At 37.3% G+C, this 15,821-nt stretch overlaps 1 protein-coding gene across 3 annotated transcripts in view; it reads left to right on the top strand.

Moving 5' to 3' along the window:
• The window catches only part of KDM4C (lysine demethylase 4C), a 371,183-nt gene that overhangs the window by 326,851 nt on the left and 28,511 nt on the right, over positions 1 to 15,821 (top strand). For all 3 annotated transcript variants that reach the window (XM_037156753.2, XM_053656545.1, XM_053656546.1), the window contains one exon: positions 2,188 to 2,358. In XM_037156753.2, the coding sequence (XP_037012648.2) occupies positions 2,188 to 2,358 (171 nt within the window). The remainder of the gene's footprint in view (positions 1 to 2,187; positions 2,359 to 15,821) is intronic.

The raw sequence follows: 15,821 nt of genomic DNA on the forward strand, positions 1-15,821 counted from the left end.
GAGTCTACAACTCGTGACTGTGTTCTTAGGGGAGTACTGGGGCCCATCATGACTATCCAGCTGTTATCAACACGATTTGATAATGGGAGTTCATCCTTAACATTTCATTTAAAAATGGAATGATCTGTCTTGTGGATTACTTTTACACTTTACAATTTAAAACTATTAGTTCAGCTCTCCTATAAGTCTTCACAAAGTAGCCAGGTGTATATTAAGATAGAACAAATGAGTAAGTGGGTCAGTGTTCTTGAAGCCAAGCTTCTCACTGAGAAGCAAGGGCTATACAAGTCAGGTGGGGGGAGGTGAGAAAGAACCCTCTGGGGATGAATAGGGATTTCACTGTGAACTTAAGGTCTCTGACATATACATATATGTATTTATGCATATATCTGTGTGCATGTATGTATAACTGTGCATGCATGCATATATATATTCCTTGCTGTGCCTTTTCAAAGGGTCAAGAAGCAAAGGTATCCCTGTAATAATTACTAATAAGCCTCCTAAGCTCCATATTAGAGACCTCCATATTTGTCTTTAATATCACCCTCTTCTAAAACAAACAACATCCTCCATAGAGATGCCAGCATCTTGTTAGGTCAGGAAGTAAGAAACTTCTTTAAAAAAAAAGAAAGAAAGAAAGAAAAAAGTGTCTAAGAGCACAGGAAACAGTTTGAAGAAGGTTTGTCTATTGGCCAAATCTGGGATAATTTCAGCACCAAAATAATTAAGTATGTATTAATTAGAAACAGTTGTGGAAGAGGAATTATTAAGTTCATACTGATAATGGATGGATGGACGGATGTGGCGAGAGTAGGCACCTCTTGCTTAAGAAATGACAGGTGCCAACTAGTAAATGCAGAGGGAGGGAATGCTGGGGCAAAAAAAAGCAGCACATCACCACCGTCATAGTAAATGTGGGATCAGACAAGACTCATCACAGATGCTAAATCTAAGCAGAAGTATGTAGGAAAAGGACTTTTGAATGGTGTGAAAGTTTTTCCCACAGATCGCTTATTAGTTGTAAAAGAAAAAGGATAATTATAAAATGGAGAAATTGGACCACACTTTGACCAGGGTCAAAATTCACATCACCATTCAGAGGCAGACAAACATCATGTGCCTCCAGATGTGATACCCTGAGAACACAGCATCACCTATGAGGTAGTCTGGCCTGAATCTAATCCAGTACAAGCTGGATCTAATCATGAGGAAACATCAGACAAATGCTCTGTTTAAAAAGCAGGGGAGGGAGAATTGTATTTCAAAAGTATAATTTCACAATCATAAAAGACAAATACAGGCTCTGGAAATGTTTCAGATTAAAGGAAGCTAAAGAAATGTGACATCTAAATGTAGTGCCTGACCCTAGACTGGATCCTGTACTTGAAAGTGGGGGACTGGAGTATGGGGTACCCTAAAGGTCATTATTGGCTCAATTGGCAAAATTGGAATATGCATTGTACAGGATCATGTCAATGTTAAAAATACTAAAGGTAGTAACTATAACTATCATATAACTATGGTTATGTAAAAGAGCATTACTCTTAGAAAACACACACTGATGTGTTTTATTTAGGAATAAAATCCTGGTAAGGCTCAAAAGGTTGGTGATGAGGGGCTTATATTTATATTTATATTTGTATTTGTGTGTATACATACACACACAGTTTTTAAATAATATTTATTTATTTATCTTTAGAGGGGAAGGAGAGAGGGAGAGAAACATCAATGTACGGTTGCCTCTAGTGCATTCCCTGCTGGGAACTGGCCTGCAGGGAACTCGCTTGCAACCCAGGCATGTGCTCTGACTGGGAATTGAACCGCGATCCTCTGGTTTGCAGGCCTGCGCTCAATCCACTGAGCTACACCAGCCAGGGCAACCATTTTATATATACTTAAATATATAAAGCAGACATAATATGCAAAAAAGGAAATGGTAAATGTTAATAGCAATAGATAACAATAACTGAATCTGGGTAAAAAGTAAAAGAGTATATGGCTGTTTTTGTACCATTTATATTCTTGCAACTTTTAACTCTGAAAGGATTCCCCAATAAAAAGTTTAAAAAAAAAGTATATATTACCAAGTGAATAATTGCTTTCTAAATAAATATTTCTTTTCTTTTCTGTCCTTCCTGTTATTTTTCTCCTCATTCTTTTCTCTCTTCTTTTTCTGCCCATCTTTAGAAGTTCAAGGCTGGCGAAAAGGGCATCTCCGTGGGGCAGACGGTCATCACGAAACATCGGAACACTCGGTACTATAGCTGCAGAGTGATCGCCATAACATCACAAACCTTCTATGAGGTCATGTTTGATGACGGCTCCTTTAGCAGAGACACATTCCCTGAGGATATTGTGGTAAGTTCCTGGGGGTTCCTCTTCCCCAGTTTACTTTTGGTATAACTAAAGCAGCTGAACTTTTCAGGAATTTTTCTTCTAGCTTTTGAAGTAACTCATTTCACTTACTATTTCATTCATGCGTGCTCTTTCCCACTGTGAAGAAATAGCATTTTCTCTTAGGTTCCTGTGCCTTCATCATTGTAAACAGCAGCTCAGTAAACTTAGACTCATCTTCCTGAGTTCTTTTAATTAAATGAGAAGTGTGTGTGGCCAGGAACATAAAATGTAGATTCACCTGTTATTTTTTTTTTTACAGTATGCATATTTGAATTCCTTTATTACTTCCTTTTCTTTATGCTTAACTGCAGAATATGTTTTTTTTTTTCCATCTGACCTGACAGTGACATCTGTGATCTGATGTATGTTTCATATGGGAGTAACAAAAATCACACAGAATAAAGGCTGTGACTTTTACTGGGTTTCTTAACTGGTCTGGAATGGAATGTGTGTGTGTGTCCCTCATCTACCTGTCTGTCTCCTTGTTCTTCTGACCCCTCAATGAACCCTTTGGGAATGATTCAGAGGCACTAGTGAATGTGTCTCAGGAGCTTGTTTTTGACAGGATGTTTCAAAGAAGAACACTTTTCCACAGAAGTTTTATGAAACTGAGATCAATTGAAGAACTGGGGGCAAGATTAGCCTAGTGGTCATCGTATTATCCCTTAGCATTTAAGGGCAGTAACTCCTACCTTGTTCTAGGTCTGTTGATGCATTGCTCTTGGTACTTAGAAAGATATTTCTTAATGACTTTTATAATAATAATTGTGTATTATAATAATTGTGTGTATGAGATTGCTCATAAATATTTCTAGAACTTTGGTCTCCTGGGGCCAAAGAAACATTGGTTTAGTTGGCTTTATTATGCTTTCTTCTCTATGCTAAGTAAGTGACACAAGTTTTTAAACAAAAACGGCCAATTAATTTAGGCAAATTAACCATCCTAGGACTTGATAATATACCAGTAGAGTGCATTGTGCTTCTTTGCAGAATTCTAACTAGAGCTTCTTTTTGCTGCATTGCCATTCATAAACAACAAGCTTTAGTTAACATGCGTTCCTTTGTTAGAATAGGTTGCCCCTTTAAGCACTTAGTCCAAAGTCACTGAATACCTGTGTGCCAAGCATCACACTGGGTGCCAGCGAAAACATTGAGAAAGAAGGTGTGATTCCTACTTAGTCCACAGGGTGGGCGGCTGGTAAACGGGTGCTTTCTGTAAGTGTTATCAATGCTATGAATGAACCAGATGCAGCTTCCCACCTGCTGGGTCCGGAAGAATGAGGGAGAAACTGCACAGGGTTCGTCAGGCCAGTACTGACATGTACCTCATGCCAGCACTGCTTCCAGAACCCGATGTGCGTGAACTCATTTCTTCCTCACAACCGTACAAGCTAGGCACTACTTTTTTTCACATTTGAGTTCTAAGGAAACTGAATCACAAAGAGGTCATAAATAACTTTCCCAAGGTCACACATAGCTAATAAGTCTCAGAAAGAGTATTCAATCCCAGAGTCTGGCCTTAGAACATCAGTTCTCAAACCCTGGGATAAAAGGACATTGAAAGCAAGAGGAGAATTGTTTCACAAGGCCATGAAAGGCCTGGAAACATAGAGGATACTAAGTCCCTTGCCTTTCACCAACCTTGCCAAAGTATATATGTGTTTTTGAATCAACCGCCTTTCGTGCATTTGGAGCCGGAAAGGAGAGAAAACTTGGGTGGGGAGTGTGGTGAGGGTGTGATAAAAGACTTTGAGCGTTAATCCCCAAACCTGAGTAAATAGTACTTTGCCCACGCTAGTAGTTAATGAATCCTAAATTCTCTTTCACCTCATAATCCTCCACACACCCTGCAGTTTTAAACTTTCCTCGGATGTGTTTAACTTGTACTTTGGAAAAGAGTGTCTGTGATCCTGGAAGTTTTTTGAAATTCCACAAGCCTTTCCTCTGACACCTTCTATTCCTTCTTTATGTAAACCAAAACAAGTTTGGTTTTCAGTATGTGTGGGTGTTGAGAGAATACCAGCTCTAAAAGTTATGATTGTTCGGAAGTACCATGGCATTGAGATCAACAAGAAAGGAAAAGCAAAATTCTTTATAGCTTGATATGCATTACTTAGTATATTTAGTAAAGGTTCGAGGAGCTGTATGTGCATGCATGTGTATGTGGTCATAGCCTTAGCCTGAGAGAGAAGGGCAGCATGTGCAGTGCAGAAGGGCCATAGAAGGAGGGGAAGTCTACCTGAATTTGTGTGAATGGTAATATCTTCAGGGAAAAAAATATAGTCATCTGCAAGCAGGTCTTCTCTCTTTTATCCAGTCCTTCCTATCTCTACAGGGAGGGGCCCATAAAAAAACAATTATCTTCTGGAGGGCAGGCCTCTTGTAGTACAGACTTCCCATGCTAGGTGACTATTCTAGGAACCCATCTGTATCAGTGTACCAGCTGGCATTGTTGTGAGAGGATGTGTTTGGCTTCATGAAGTTTTTTTGGAAGACTCAACACATTTGCCCATTTCATCGTGGGTGATTTAGGAGCACACCAGCCCACCTGGCACTGAGTGTTCAGCAGTTTTTGATAAAAGATGGCATGACTCCCGGGCCCCACTCTCCCTGTTCACTGGATCTTGCCCTGAGCCACTTTTTTTTGTTTCCCTGGATGAAAAGATCCTCAAAGGGGAAAAGTTTTGCTGATGTGGAAGAAGTAAAACAAAAAACGACAGAAGTGATAAAAAGAATCAGAATCAATGAGTTTAAAAACCATTTTGATCAGTGGAAAAACATTTTGATAGGTGTATTGGATCAAATAGAGAGTACTTTAAAGGTGACTGAGGTTTAAATGTGTAAGTATAAGTACACAATTTTTTATAAATAAATTCCAAGTTTTTTAGGTCCCCCCTTGTGTACTCTCTCCCACCCCATTCCTGACATTTTTGGTTACTTGTTTCAGGCCTCTTACACCAAGAAGAAATGTTTCAATCATGTTTTTTCCATAGTTTCTAATAGCATCACCATTTTTTGGCTTTTGTGGCTTTTTGCTCTTTGTTATCTTGGTGTGCTGACTTAGACGTCCCCATGACATTTCTGGTGGCTCTATAGGGAAAGTTTTTTTTATTATAATATTGTATCAGTCAGAATTCGCTAAGAAACAAACCAATAGGGTGTGTTTAAACTATTTAATATAATCAGTATATATATTGTGTGGGTCTTATTGGCTCATATGGTTATGGAGACTGCAGAATCCCAAGATCTACATTTGGAAAACCAGTGATGTTCCAGTCTGAGTCTAAGTAGCCAAGAAACAAGAGAGTTGATGGTGTAGTTCTGCGGGTGTCCAGCCTGCGGACCACGGGCTACATGCAACTCACGTAGGCTACATGCAACTCAGGATGGCTATGAATGCGGCCAACACAGAATTATAAATCTACTTAAAACATTATGTGATTTTTATGTTATTACATGTTGCCAACTATTTATCATGTGGCCCAAGACAACTCTTCTTTCTGTTGTGGCTCAAAGACACTAAAAGGTTGGACGCTCTTTCAGAAGGTAGGCAGGCTTGAGACACAGGAAGAGCCCATGTTGCATTTAGAGTCCAAAGGCAGGAAAAAGCTGACCCTGCCCAGGTCAGAGGCTCTTGGGCAGAAAGAATTTCCTTTTGAGGGGAGGAGGAAGTTACCCTTTTTTGTTCTATTCAGACCTTCAATTCATCAGATGAGCCCACTCACATTGGGGAGGGTAGTCTGCTCTGCTCTTTCTGTCAATTCAAATATTAAACTGATCCAAAACACTCTCACAAACTCACCCAGAATAATGCTTAACTAAAACATCATTCAAGTCAACACATAAATTTAACCATCACAAATATATTTTTCTGAGGCCTTTAGAAGACTCTGCCTGGTGGTGCCAGAAGCTCTGACTCTGTGGCAGAGTGTAATTTCCTTTTCTATAAAACAGTGACCACATCGTTGTGGTTGGTTTCTAGCACTCTGTAGATTCAGCCCATTAGCCATGTACTTTGTGCTGGTCATCATCTATCTTCCCACAAGGTGAAGTCATGGTATTTAAGGCAAGCTTTTAAAATTTAAAGGATTATCAAAGGTTGATTGGGGCCTGCATTTCTCACTGCAATTAATGAAAGCTACACGATTAAATGCCTTTGATGTATGTCACCTAGACTTCCATTTCAGATAGGGGAATTTGATGTTACATTTTTAGACATATTGGAAGAGTATAATTAAGTGTATTATAACTATATTTACATGTAAATTATATTGATTTCCCTATACAATATGATACATATATTTGCATTGTCATTTTTGATATTCATCTATACAGAATTGCACTCTGGGAGGTGGGGCATGCTTGGTACCCCAGTGTTGAGTTTCGTGAAGCAGTAAGAATGATGTAATCAGATGAGTTTCTGTCTCAGTATCTAGCAGATCATGGCAGAATAATTATTTGTTGGAAACACTAAATTCGCATAACTCAGAGAAATCTTGTTTTCATTAGATGACATACCCATGACATCTGAAACTGGTGGTAGAAAAGGACTTTTTCTTTTGTTTGAGAACTCTTTAATCCACACAATGTGCTTATCAGGTGTGAGTGCAACTGGAAAGGTTCTTTCTTCAAATGCACTTGAAGTCAGTATTATGGCTATTGAAGAATGAGCTTCTCTAATCTGCGAGTACTTGGTAACTAGCACAATTTCCATTTTTTAACTACAAAAATCAAATTTGGAATATGAAGTTTAATCATCCAAAACTATCAGTGGCATGAATATCTTCCCTTATGAGGCCTAATGCTTTAGTAAAGAAAGTTACATTTTCTTATTTATAGAATCACTGATTACAAATCACTTTACAAACCCATAGAAGAGAACCTTTACTGCAGGCTGGCCTATTCATGTTTTAAAATGAGTTTGCCAAGCACTAAAATGCCTATTTTAGGGTTATGTGATCAGAGATATTATTCAAAGCTGTAGGGAGAAACATTCTTTGGACTACCAGGAAATTTATATTCATATCTAGGTACTTTATTTCTGTGATAGCAAGAAAAATGTCCAAAAATTTTCCTCTCAACAGTACACCTGCAGAATATGTGTATCAGTCCAGTTAAACTCAGCATGCAATCTGTAGCTTTCAAGAGCGGTAGTAAATGATGTATTGCAACACACCTCCACCTGTCAGTCTATGAAATTGCCACACACTTCCTGATGAATTTTTTTGTCTCCTACTATTTTGATGGGAATGAAAGTACCCACCTGAGACAACTCAACAAGCACAGAGATTCCAGAGCCCACTTTTAACCTCTGCTAAACCTGGCATCCTGGAGCATGTCCATGTTGACACTAGAGTGATGACTGCTTCCTTTTGTCCAAACTTAGAGCTCATTTCGAGGGAGGAGGTTTGGTCAACAGGATCTGGGTAGTTCTAAGACGAGCACTTAACATTCACCAGTGGATGTGAGAAGAGAAACAGGACCATTTAGAAATTTGACAGCAAGAGTCCATCACTGAAATTTCCATGAGGACTTGCTACATTTTTCAGCCTCTGTTGAAATGTGAAAGAAGCACGAGAACTATACTCTTCAGGGTTCTGGGGATATATTGTCATGACCTTTAGTTTTTCTCGGCTGTACGGTACAAACTGAAGTTCTTAGGGCTAATTTTTTTCTCAGTTTTTTAAGCAAATTGCTTAAACTTTCAAGTCTCAGGTTTTTTCCCCATTAAGGAGGGAGTAGTATTTCTACCTTCTAGGATTATTGGAAGGACTAAATGAGATAAATGCTTAATACATAGTGGGCTCAATATCATTTTTTCATGATATTAACTTTAGTCTGTGGAACTCTTTTTTTCCCTTGTCCTCTCTATTTAGTTTATGCTGTGTTTACTGTTCTGATGAAACTTGATTAGAAGCTGTGTCCTCAGAACTCTGTTTCTACTTGAGAGATTAAATGGGGGCCTGTATGTGTGAGATTTCACTGTGTCAGTTTATTGTTTCCACTTGGCTAGTTAGGTGCAGGGGTTCTGGAGGCAAAAGAAAATAATCTAAGCGGGGCAGGGTTGAGAAACTAAGGCTTGTTGTTCCCAGAAGCAGTGCTGTACTGTGGGATCCTGGGAAGCATTTTTAGATTCCTCTCAGCTTCTAGCTTTGAGGTACCCTGCATTTTCAAGTCAGATGGACATTACACCTCATCCCACATCATTTGTGATGTTGGCTCCAGGTTAATGTCCCTAACCACCCTCCTTATCCCCTGAGTTTCTACCATGGCATTTCTAGAATCAATGGAAATTTGCCAGATGAGGCTCCAGAAACTTTGTTGGTTGAAAACTCTTGAGGTATGGCCCGCATGGCTTTTAACTGCTCAGGAGCGGTGCCCTAGCTTCTCTTTCTTGACTGAGGACAGACCTGAGAATCTGTGAGATAAAGGGTTCACCAGGTTCCCACTGATGCTTACTTCATCTTGGGAAGCCTTTTATACATGCCAAAGAATATCAGTTATTTGATTTTAATCATTATTCAATTTAAAATTTATTTTTCTATGCCTTTCACTTCAGCTGACAAATTTTATTTTATTACTGTATCTAAAAATTTTACACAAAAATAAGAAGAAATTCATTTGTTCCTTTATTAATGTTTATAAAAATATATAAATTTGACAGATCAAATCCTAATCATTTTACATTTAAGTAATCAAATTTCCTTGGATATCTTAACTATGATTACAGATTTAATATATACAATTCTTACAAATGTCACAATTTTTAAGTAGTGTCCATAACTCTAATAAACCAGACATTAGTTCAGTTGTTCAAATTCTTTTAAGTATTTCAAACATCTTCAAAAAACAAATAACATAAAGCAGTGCAATATTTATAAAACACATTACCTTTATAAATATAATTTATATTGGATTGATTGTATTTAAACACGATGTAATTGATGGATATATAAATAGAAAGAATATACCCACCAAAGGGAATAGAATTACTATCTTTACTAGGAGTTTACTAAGAAAAAATCATCAAAGAACCTCAGGGCCTTTCAAAGGCATAGTCTGGTTGTTGTCTTCGAAAACTAAACCCACAGTTACTGGGCAGGGGCTTCTAACTAAGGTCAGATTTCTTCTGATTCATCAATTTTCTAAACCTTGCATCCTTCATGAACTAGGCCCTGGGATTTTATTCCCTTTTGTGTAATTCTTGCGTGGGTTTTTGTATTACAGCTTCGGGCATACTAATGAATTGTTGAAGCCCTTATTTGAGTTGGACTCCCTTTCTTTTTTATAAATTGTATATATCTTAATGACCATGGTTCTGTAGCTATCTTCATTGACAATTTCCATTCAGCACTGGTGATGGTCTGAAGAAGTATGTCATTCCCCTGATGTCCCATGCAGGAGATGAACTAGTTGCCCTGAAGACACACTGTCAGTTATATTTTTCTTCAAATATATACCTTCCTAACTTGACAGTATTTTTCTTACTTATTTAAGTATTTCTTTTGGTAATTATATTAAGGTCATTGGTTTAGGGAACTTAGTCCCAGGAGAAAGGTTCCTAGTGTTCCTAGTGTATTCTTTTAAAGGGGATTGAAGGTATACCATCTCATCTTCTATCTAAAAAATCAAAACAACAGTACCGAACCTGCAGGCAATGTTATTAATTTCCAGGACTTCATCATTTCTTTTCAGTGCAGAGCTTAAATCCAAAGGTGGCAGTCAACATGAACCAAATCTATCCTGTCTTTGGAAATATTCAGTGATATTCTTTTTGATTTATGTGTTCAACACTGCTAGGCACCACAGGGGATTCAAAGTTATGTAAACATAGGTGTAGGAGTAATTGAGGTGTTATAGAGGCAAAATAAAATACCCAAGTGGTTTCAAAGACTAAGAAAAATGTTGGTCCTGACTAGTGTGGCTCAGATGGTCGGATGTTGTTTCACATAGCAAAAGGTCACTGGTTTGATTCCCAGGCAGGAGAGAGAGAGTTCTCAGAAATATTCTATGCCATGGGATCCTGGAAATCTCTTGGGTTTTCAAGTCTAGTAGCCATGGAGTCATTATATTACAGTGGCAGAGACCAGGTTGACCGAGAGACACCTCTTGTCGTCAGTAGGGCCTCCTCAGCTTTGGGAATTCATGCCCCATCCCAGCCTGTTTGTGTTGTTTATTACTGATGTGCCTTACCTTTGCCTGCTACCAGGAGATGATCTAAAAGATTTTACAAGAAAAATATCCAGTGAAGGTTATTGAAAATAAGTTCACAGATAAAGTAATCATGATGGGGAGGACTTGAGCTGGGTTATTGACTTGTGAGGATCCTTTATGTATTCTATATACAAGTCCTTTGTTGGATGTTTTGTATTTTTTCTCCTAGTTCAAGTTTACTTAATTTTCTGAGTATAACAACTTATTTATCCATTCATCAGTTGATGGACATTGGATTATTTCTTGTTTTGGGCTATTGTGAGTAATGCTGCTATGAAAATTTGCTTTGAAGCCTTTGTGTGGACCTGTGTTTTCATTTTTCTGGGATAAATATCTAGGAGTGAGATTACTGAGTTGTACGTTAGATGATGTTTAGTTTTATTAGAATCTGCCATACTCTTCAAAAGTTGCTTTACCATTCTGTATTCCCACCAGTCATATGTGAGGTTTTAGTTACTCTACATCTTCGCCAACACCTGATATTGTCAGTCTTTTGGATAATACCATTCTAGTGGGTGTGTTGTCATATCTCAGTGTGATTTTAATTTTTATTTTGCTGATAATTAGTGGTTTGGGGCACCTTTTCACATGCTTATTAGCCATTCTTACATCATCTTTGTTGAAAAGCCTACTAAAATATTTCACTGATTTTTTTAAATGTTATTTATTTATTTTTAGAGAGAGGGGAAGGGAGGGAGAGAGGGAGAGAAACATCGATGTATGAGCGATATATCAATCGGTTGCCTCTCTCATACCCCTAACTGGACCTGGCCTGCAACCCAGGCATGTGTCCTGACTGGGAATCAAACCAGTGAGTTTGATTCTCAGGTCGGCACTCAATTCACTGAGTCACGCCAGCCAAGGCTATTTTACTGGTTTTTTAAGTGCGCTGCAAGAATCTGTTTTATATTTTGTATTTGAATCCTTTCTTAAGATATGACTTATAAATATTTTCTTCTAGTTTGTATGTTGTTTTCACTTTCTTAATAGTGTCTGAAGAGCAGAAGTTGTAAATTTTGATGAAGCCCAGTTTATCATGATGAAGCTCCTTTATAAATCATGGTTTTAGTTTATCACTTAAGAAATTTTTACCTAACTCAAAATCAAAAATATTTTCTCTTATGTTCTCTTCTAGAGTTTATAGTTTTAGGTGTCACATTTAGAACTATGATCCATTTTGAGTTAATATCTGTGTGTTGTATGAGGTACCACAGGGGTGAAATCCATGCAACATAATTTAATGAATTGTGATGAGAATTAAATTAGAAAAGATTTATAATCATCATAGTGCAGCTCCTTACACATAGTAGGTACCCCAAAAAAGTGGTTCCTTTTTGCTCTTTGACTTTCTCAAAATTGCACAACAGAAGGGGAAAGTCTATTTTAATTATTTCCTTTAATGTTCTGAACTTGAAGAAAGCCTTTTGGATAGCTCATTTGGGGAACTATTTAGTATCAGGAATATTTTGGAAATGTGTATTGTATAGATCTTCAGAAATTTAATTCAAACATTATAATTTCTGTACCTTTAGAGAAAGGCTAGAAAGTACCAGATAAAATAGTGGTTCTTTCTGCAGTGAGATCTTATGATAAATGTGCTTAGACCTAAAAAATACTTTCACAGATTTTAGATCACTGTTTCCAATATCATGTCAAACTGGGACGTAGTTTGTTTTTCCAAAGAAATAAAGCAGGAAGGGAAGGGTAAAAAAGAAAATACTTTTTTTGTACAAGTGCAATAGAAGTTAATGAAGAAGTGCTTAAAGAAGAAATTAAACTTCAATTTTTGTCTTTTAACCTGAACTTGTCTGTCATAACTTATCTCAGGTTGATATATAACATCTACTAAGCTTCAAACTTCTTGAAAACAAGGACCATGTGTGTTTAAATTACTGCTACATACGTAGATCTCAATACAGAATCTGCTTTATAGTAAGTGTATAATAAATAGTTGTTGAACTAAATAATGACTAAATAAATTAATACTAACAGCCATTGCATTCAGATATTAAATTTGTTATTCTATACTTCAGACATTAGTATATTATTTTTAAAATTCATCATCAATGTCAAGAATTGTTTTTAAGATTCGGTCCGAGTTTGTATTGTAGGTTTCATGCCTTTTCAGGTAAAGAACATTTTGTTCTCAGAGCAGAGCCGTGTTCCAGCAAGACTTCAGTATTTGAGCTTCCACATAGATCCCTGTAAATAAGAAGGTCCCTGAAAATATTTGAAAACACTGGTCAGGTGAAGTGAGTTGTTATGTAGGGTCTCACCGCCATGAGAGTGAGTAGTCTTTATGAAGAGAAGGCTAAGGGAATTACTGCAGCAGGAATTAATGAAATTAATGCAGCTTGCCGGGTACCTGTGTGTGCCCGAGGGTCGAACTATTAGGAAATGTCTCCAGTGGTCTCAGCTGGCTTCCCCATGAATGTTTAGCTCTGAACTCTGGGTATTAGTGACAACACTTCTATATCTCAGAGTAGGCGAAACAAACTTTCATTTAAGAGAAACTACAGACATAATGAAAATTCTTTGTATCTTTTAATAAGTACATGGTCAGATATCACTGTTGCTGCACATCATGGTAGAGTATCAGAATGTCATCATTCATAATTGACTGTTTTCTTCCTTCTTAAAATGAAAATGATACACTAATATCTCTGACGCAAGGTTCCAAGCTTTTAAATCTTTCCTTGTCACTGTGTCGTATAACCATACATTCTCTATAAAGGCCTTAATTTTTCCAAAGCTGACCCTTTCTGTAGTGTACTTGTAAGCATGGTGTTCTACATACAATTTCTGAAATATGCAGCTAACACTGAGTTTCCTGAGGCAAATAGTCAACAGGGAACTGCCTATGTACAATCCTTTTTACATTATCTTTCACCTTCACCGAACCTGAGATGTGAACACACCAGGATATTGCGTATACATACATTGGTGACACCACCCAGATGATATTGCGTAATAAATGAACAGTTATGTTCCTATTTGATCATGGAGTTTAAATTATTTTGGTAATAGAGTGAATTTACATTATTGTTTGCTAAGTGTATTAAGTAGAAGTCAATACCATCTATTTAGTTACAAACTGACACTGTCTTCATTAAAAATAATTTGTATTTTTTATTACCTTTTAGTCCTCTTATACCCTTCCCCAGCAATCACCACACTGTTGATGTCCATGTCCATGAGTCCTTTTTCCTTTTTGCTCAATCCCTTCACCCTCTAACCTCTGCCTCCCTACCCCAGCCATCATCCTGCTCTCTGTCTATGAGTCTGTCTCTATTTTGCTTGTTAGTTCAGTTTGTTCATTAGACTCCACATGTGAGTGAAATCATATGGTGTTTGTCTTTCTCTGACTAGCTTATCTCACATAGCATAATGTTTTTCAGGTCCATTCAGACTGTCACAAAGGGTAAAAATTTCTTCTTTTTTAAGGCTGAGTAATATTCCATTGTATAAATATCCCATAGCTGTTTTATCCACTTATCTGTTGATGTACACTTCGGCTGCTTCCATATCTTGGCAATCGTAAATAATGCTGCAGTGAACATAGGGGTGCTTATGTTTTTTTTGAATTTGTGTTTTGAGTTTCTTCAGATATATTCTCAGAAGTGGGATTGCTAGGTTAAAAGCCAGCTCTATTTTTAATTTTTAGAGGTATCTCCATACTGCTTCCCACAGTGACTGCAGCAGTCTGCATTCCCACCAACAGTGCAGAATGATTCCCCTTTCTCCTCATCTTTGCCAACACTTGTTTGTTGATTTATTGATGATAGCCATTCTGACAGGTGTGATGTGATACCTCATTGTGGTTTTACTTTGTATTTCTCTGATAATTAATGAGCATCTTTTTGTATGTCTATTGGTTATCTGTTTGTCCTCCATGCAGAAGTGTCCATTCAGGTCCTTTGCTCATTTTTCAGTTGGGTTGTTTGGGGGGTTTTTTTTGTTAGGTTTTTGGTGTTGTTTTGTACTTCGTTATTGGATTTGCTGTTGAATTTTACAAGTACTTCAAATTTTGGTTTTTAACCCTTTAACAGACGTATTGGCAAATATATTCTCCTATTCTGTGAGTTGTCTTTTTATGTTGTGGATGATTTCCTTTGTCATGCAAAAACCTTGTAGTTTGATGTAGTCCTATTTGTTTATTTTTTCTTTTGTTTCCCTTGCCTGGGGAGATGTATCTGATAAAATATTGCTATGAGCAATGTCTGAGATATTGCTGCCTATGTTTTCTCCTAGGATTTTTATGGTTTCAGGTCTAACATTTAAGTCTTTGAACCATTTTAAATTTATTCATGTGTGGGGTGTAAGAAGGTGGTCTAGTTTCATTTTTCTGCATGTATCTGTCCAGTCGTCCCACCACCATTTATTGAATAAACTGTCTTTAGCCCACTGTATGTGCTTGCTTCCTCTGTCAAAAACTAATTGACTGCAAAGGTGTGGGTTTGTTTCTGGGTTCTCAATTCTGTTCCATTGATCATGTGTCTGTTTTTATGCCAGTACCAAGTTGTTTTAAATACTAAGGGCTTATAATACAGTTTGCTATTAGGTAGCACAATTCCTTCAGCTTTATTCTTTCTCAGGATCACTGTTGCTATGCAGGCCTTTTGTGATTCCCTATAAATGTTTGAAATATTTGTTTAGTTCTGTGAAATACATTATTGGAATCTTGATAGGAATTGTGTTGCATCTATAGATTGCTTTGGGTAGTGTGGGTTTTAATGATGTTAATTCCTCCTATCCATGAACACGGTATGTGCTTCCATTTATTTGTATCTTCTTCAGTTTCCTTCTTCAGTATCTTACAATTTTCCAAATACAGGTCTTTTACACCCTTGGTTAGATTTATTCCTAGGTATTTATTTTTTAAAAATATATTTTATTGATTACGCCATTACAGTTGTTCTATTTCCCTCCTTCATTCCCCTCCACCCTGCATACTCCCTCCCCCACCATTCCCCCCCTTTAGTTTATGACCACGTGTCTCAAGCTCTTTAGATTCTGTATTTCCCCTACTATTCTTGCCCTCCTCCCTATTTTCTACCTACCATCAATGCTACTTACTGGTATTTTTTTTGAAGTAACTGTGAATGGGATTGCTTCTTTGATTTCCCTTTCTGTTAGTTTATTAGCATATAAAAATGCAGCTGATTTCTAGATATTAATTTTGCATCCTGCTACTTTGCTGAATTTATCAA

Source organism: Artibeus jamaicensis, unplaced genomic scaffold (genome assembly GCF_021234435.1).
Source record: "Artibeus jamaicensis isolate MK-2021 breed Jamaican fruit bat unplaced genomic scaffold, CSHL_Jam_final scaffold_1964, whole genome shotgun sequence".
Lineage (NCBI taxonomy): Eukaryota > Metazoa > Chordata > Mammalia > Chiroptera > Phyllostomidae > Artibeus > Artibeus jamaicensis.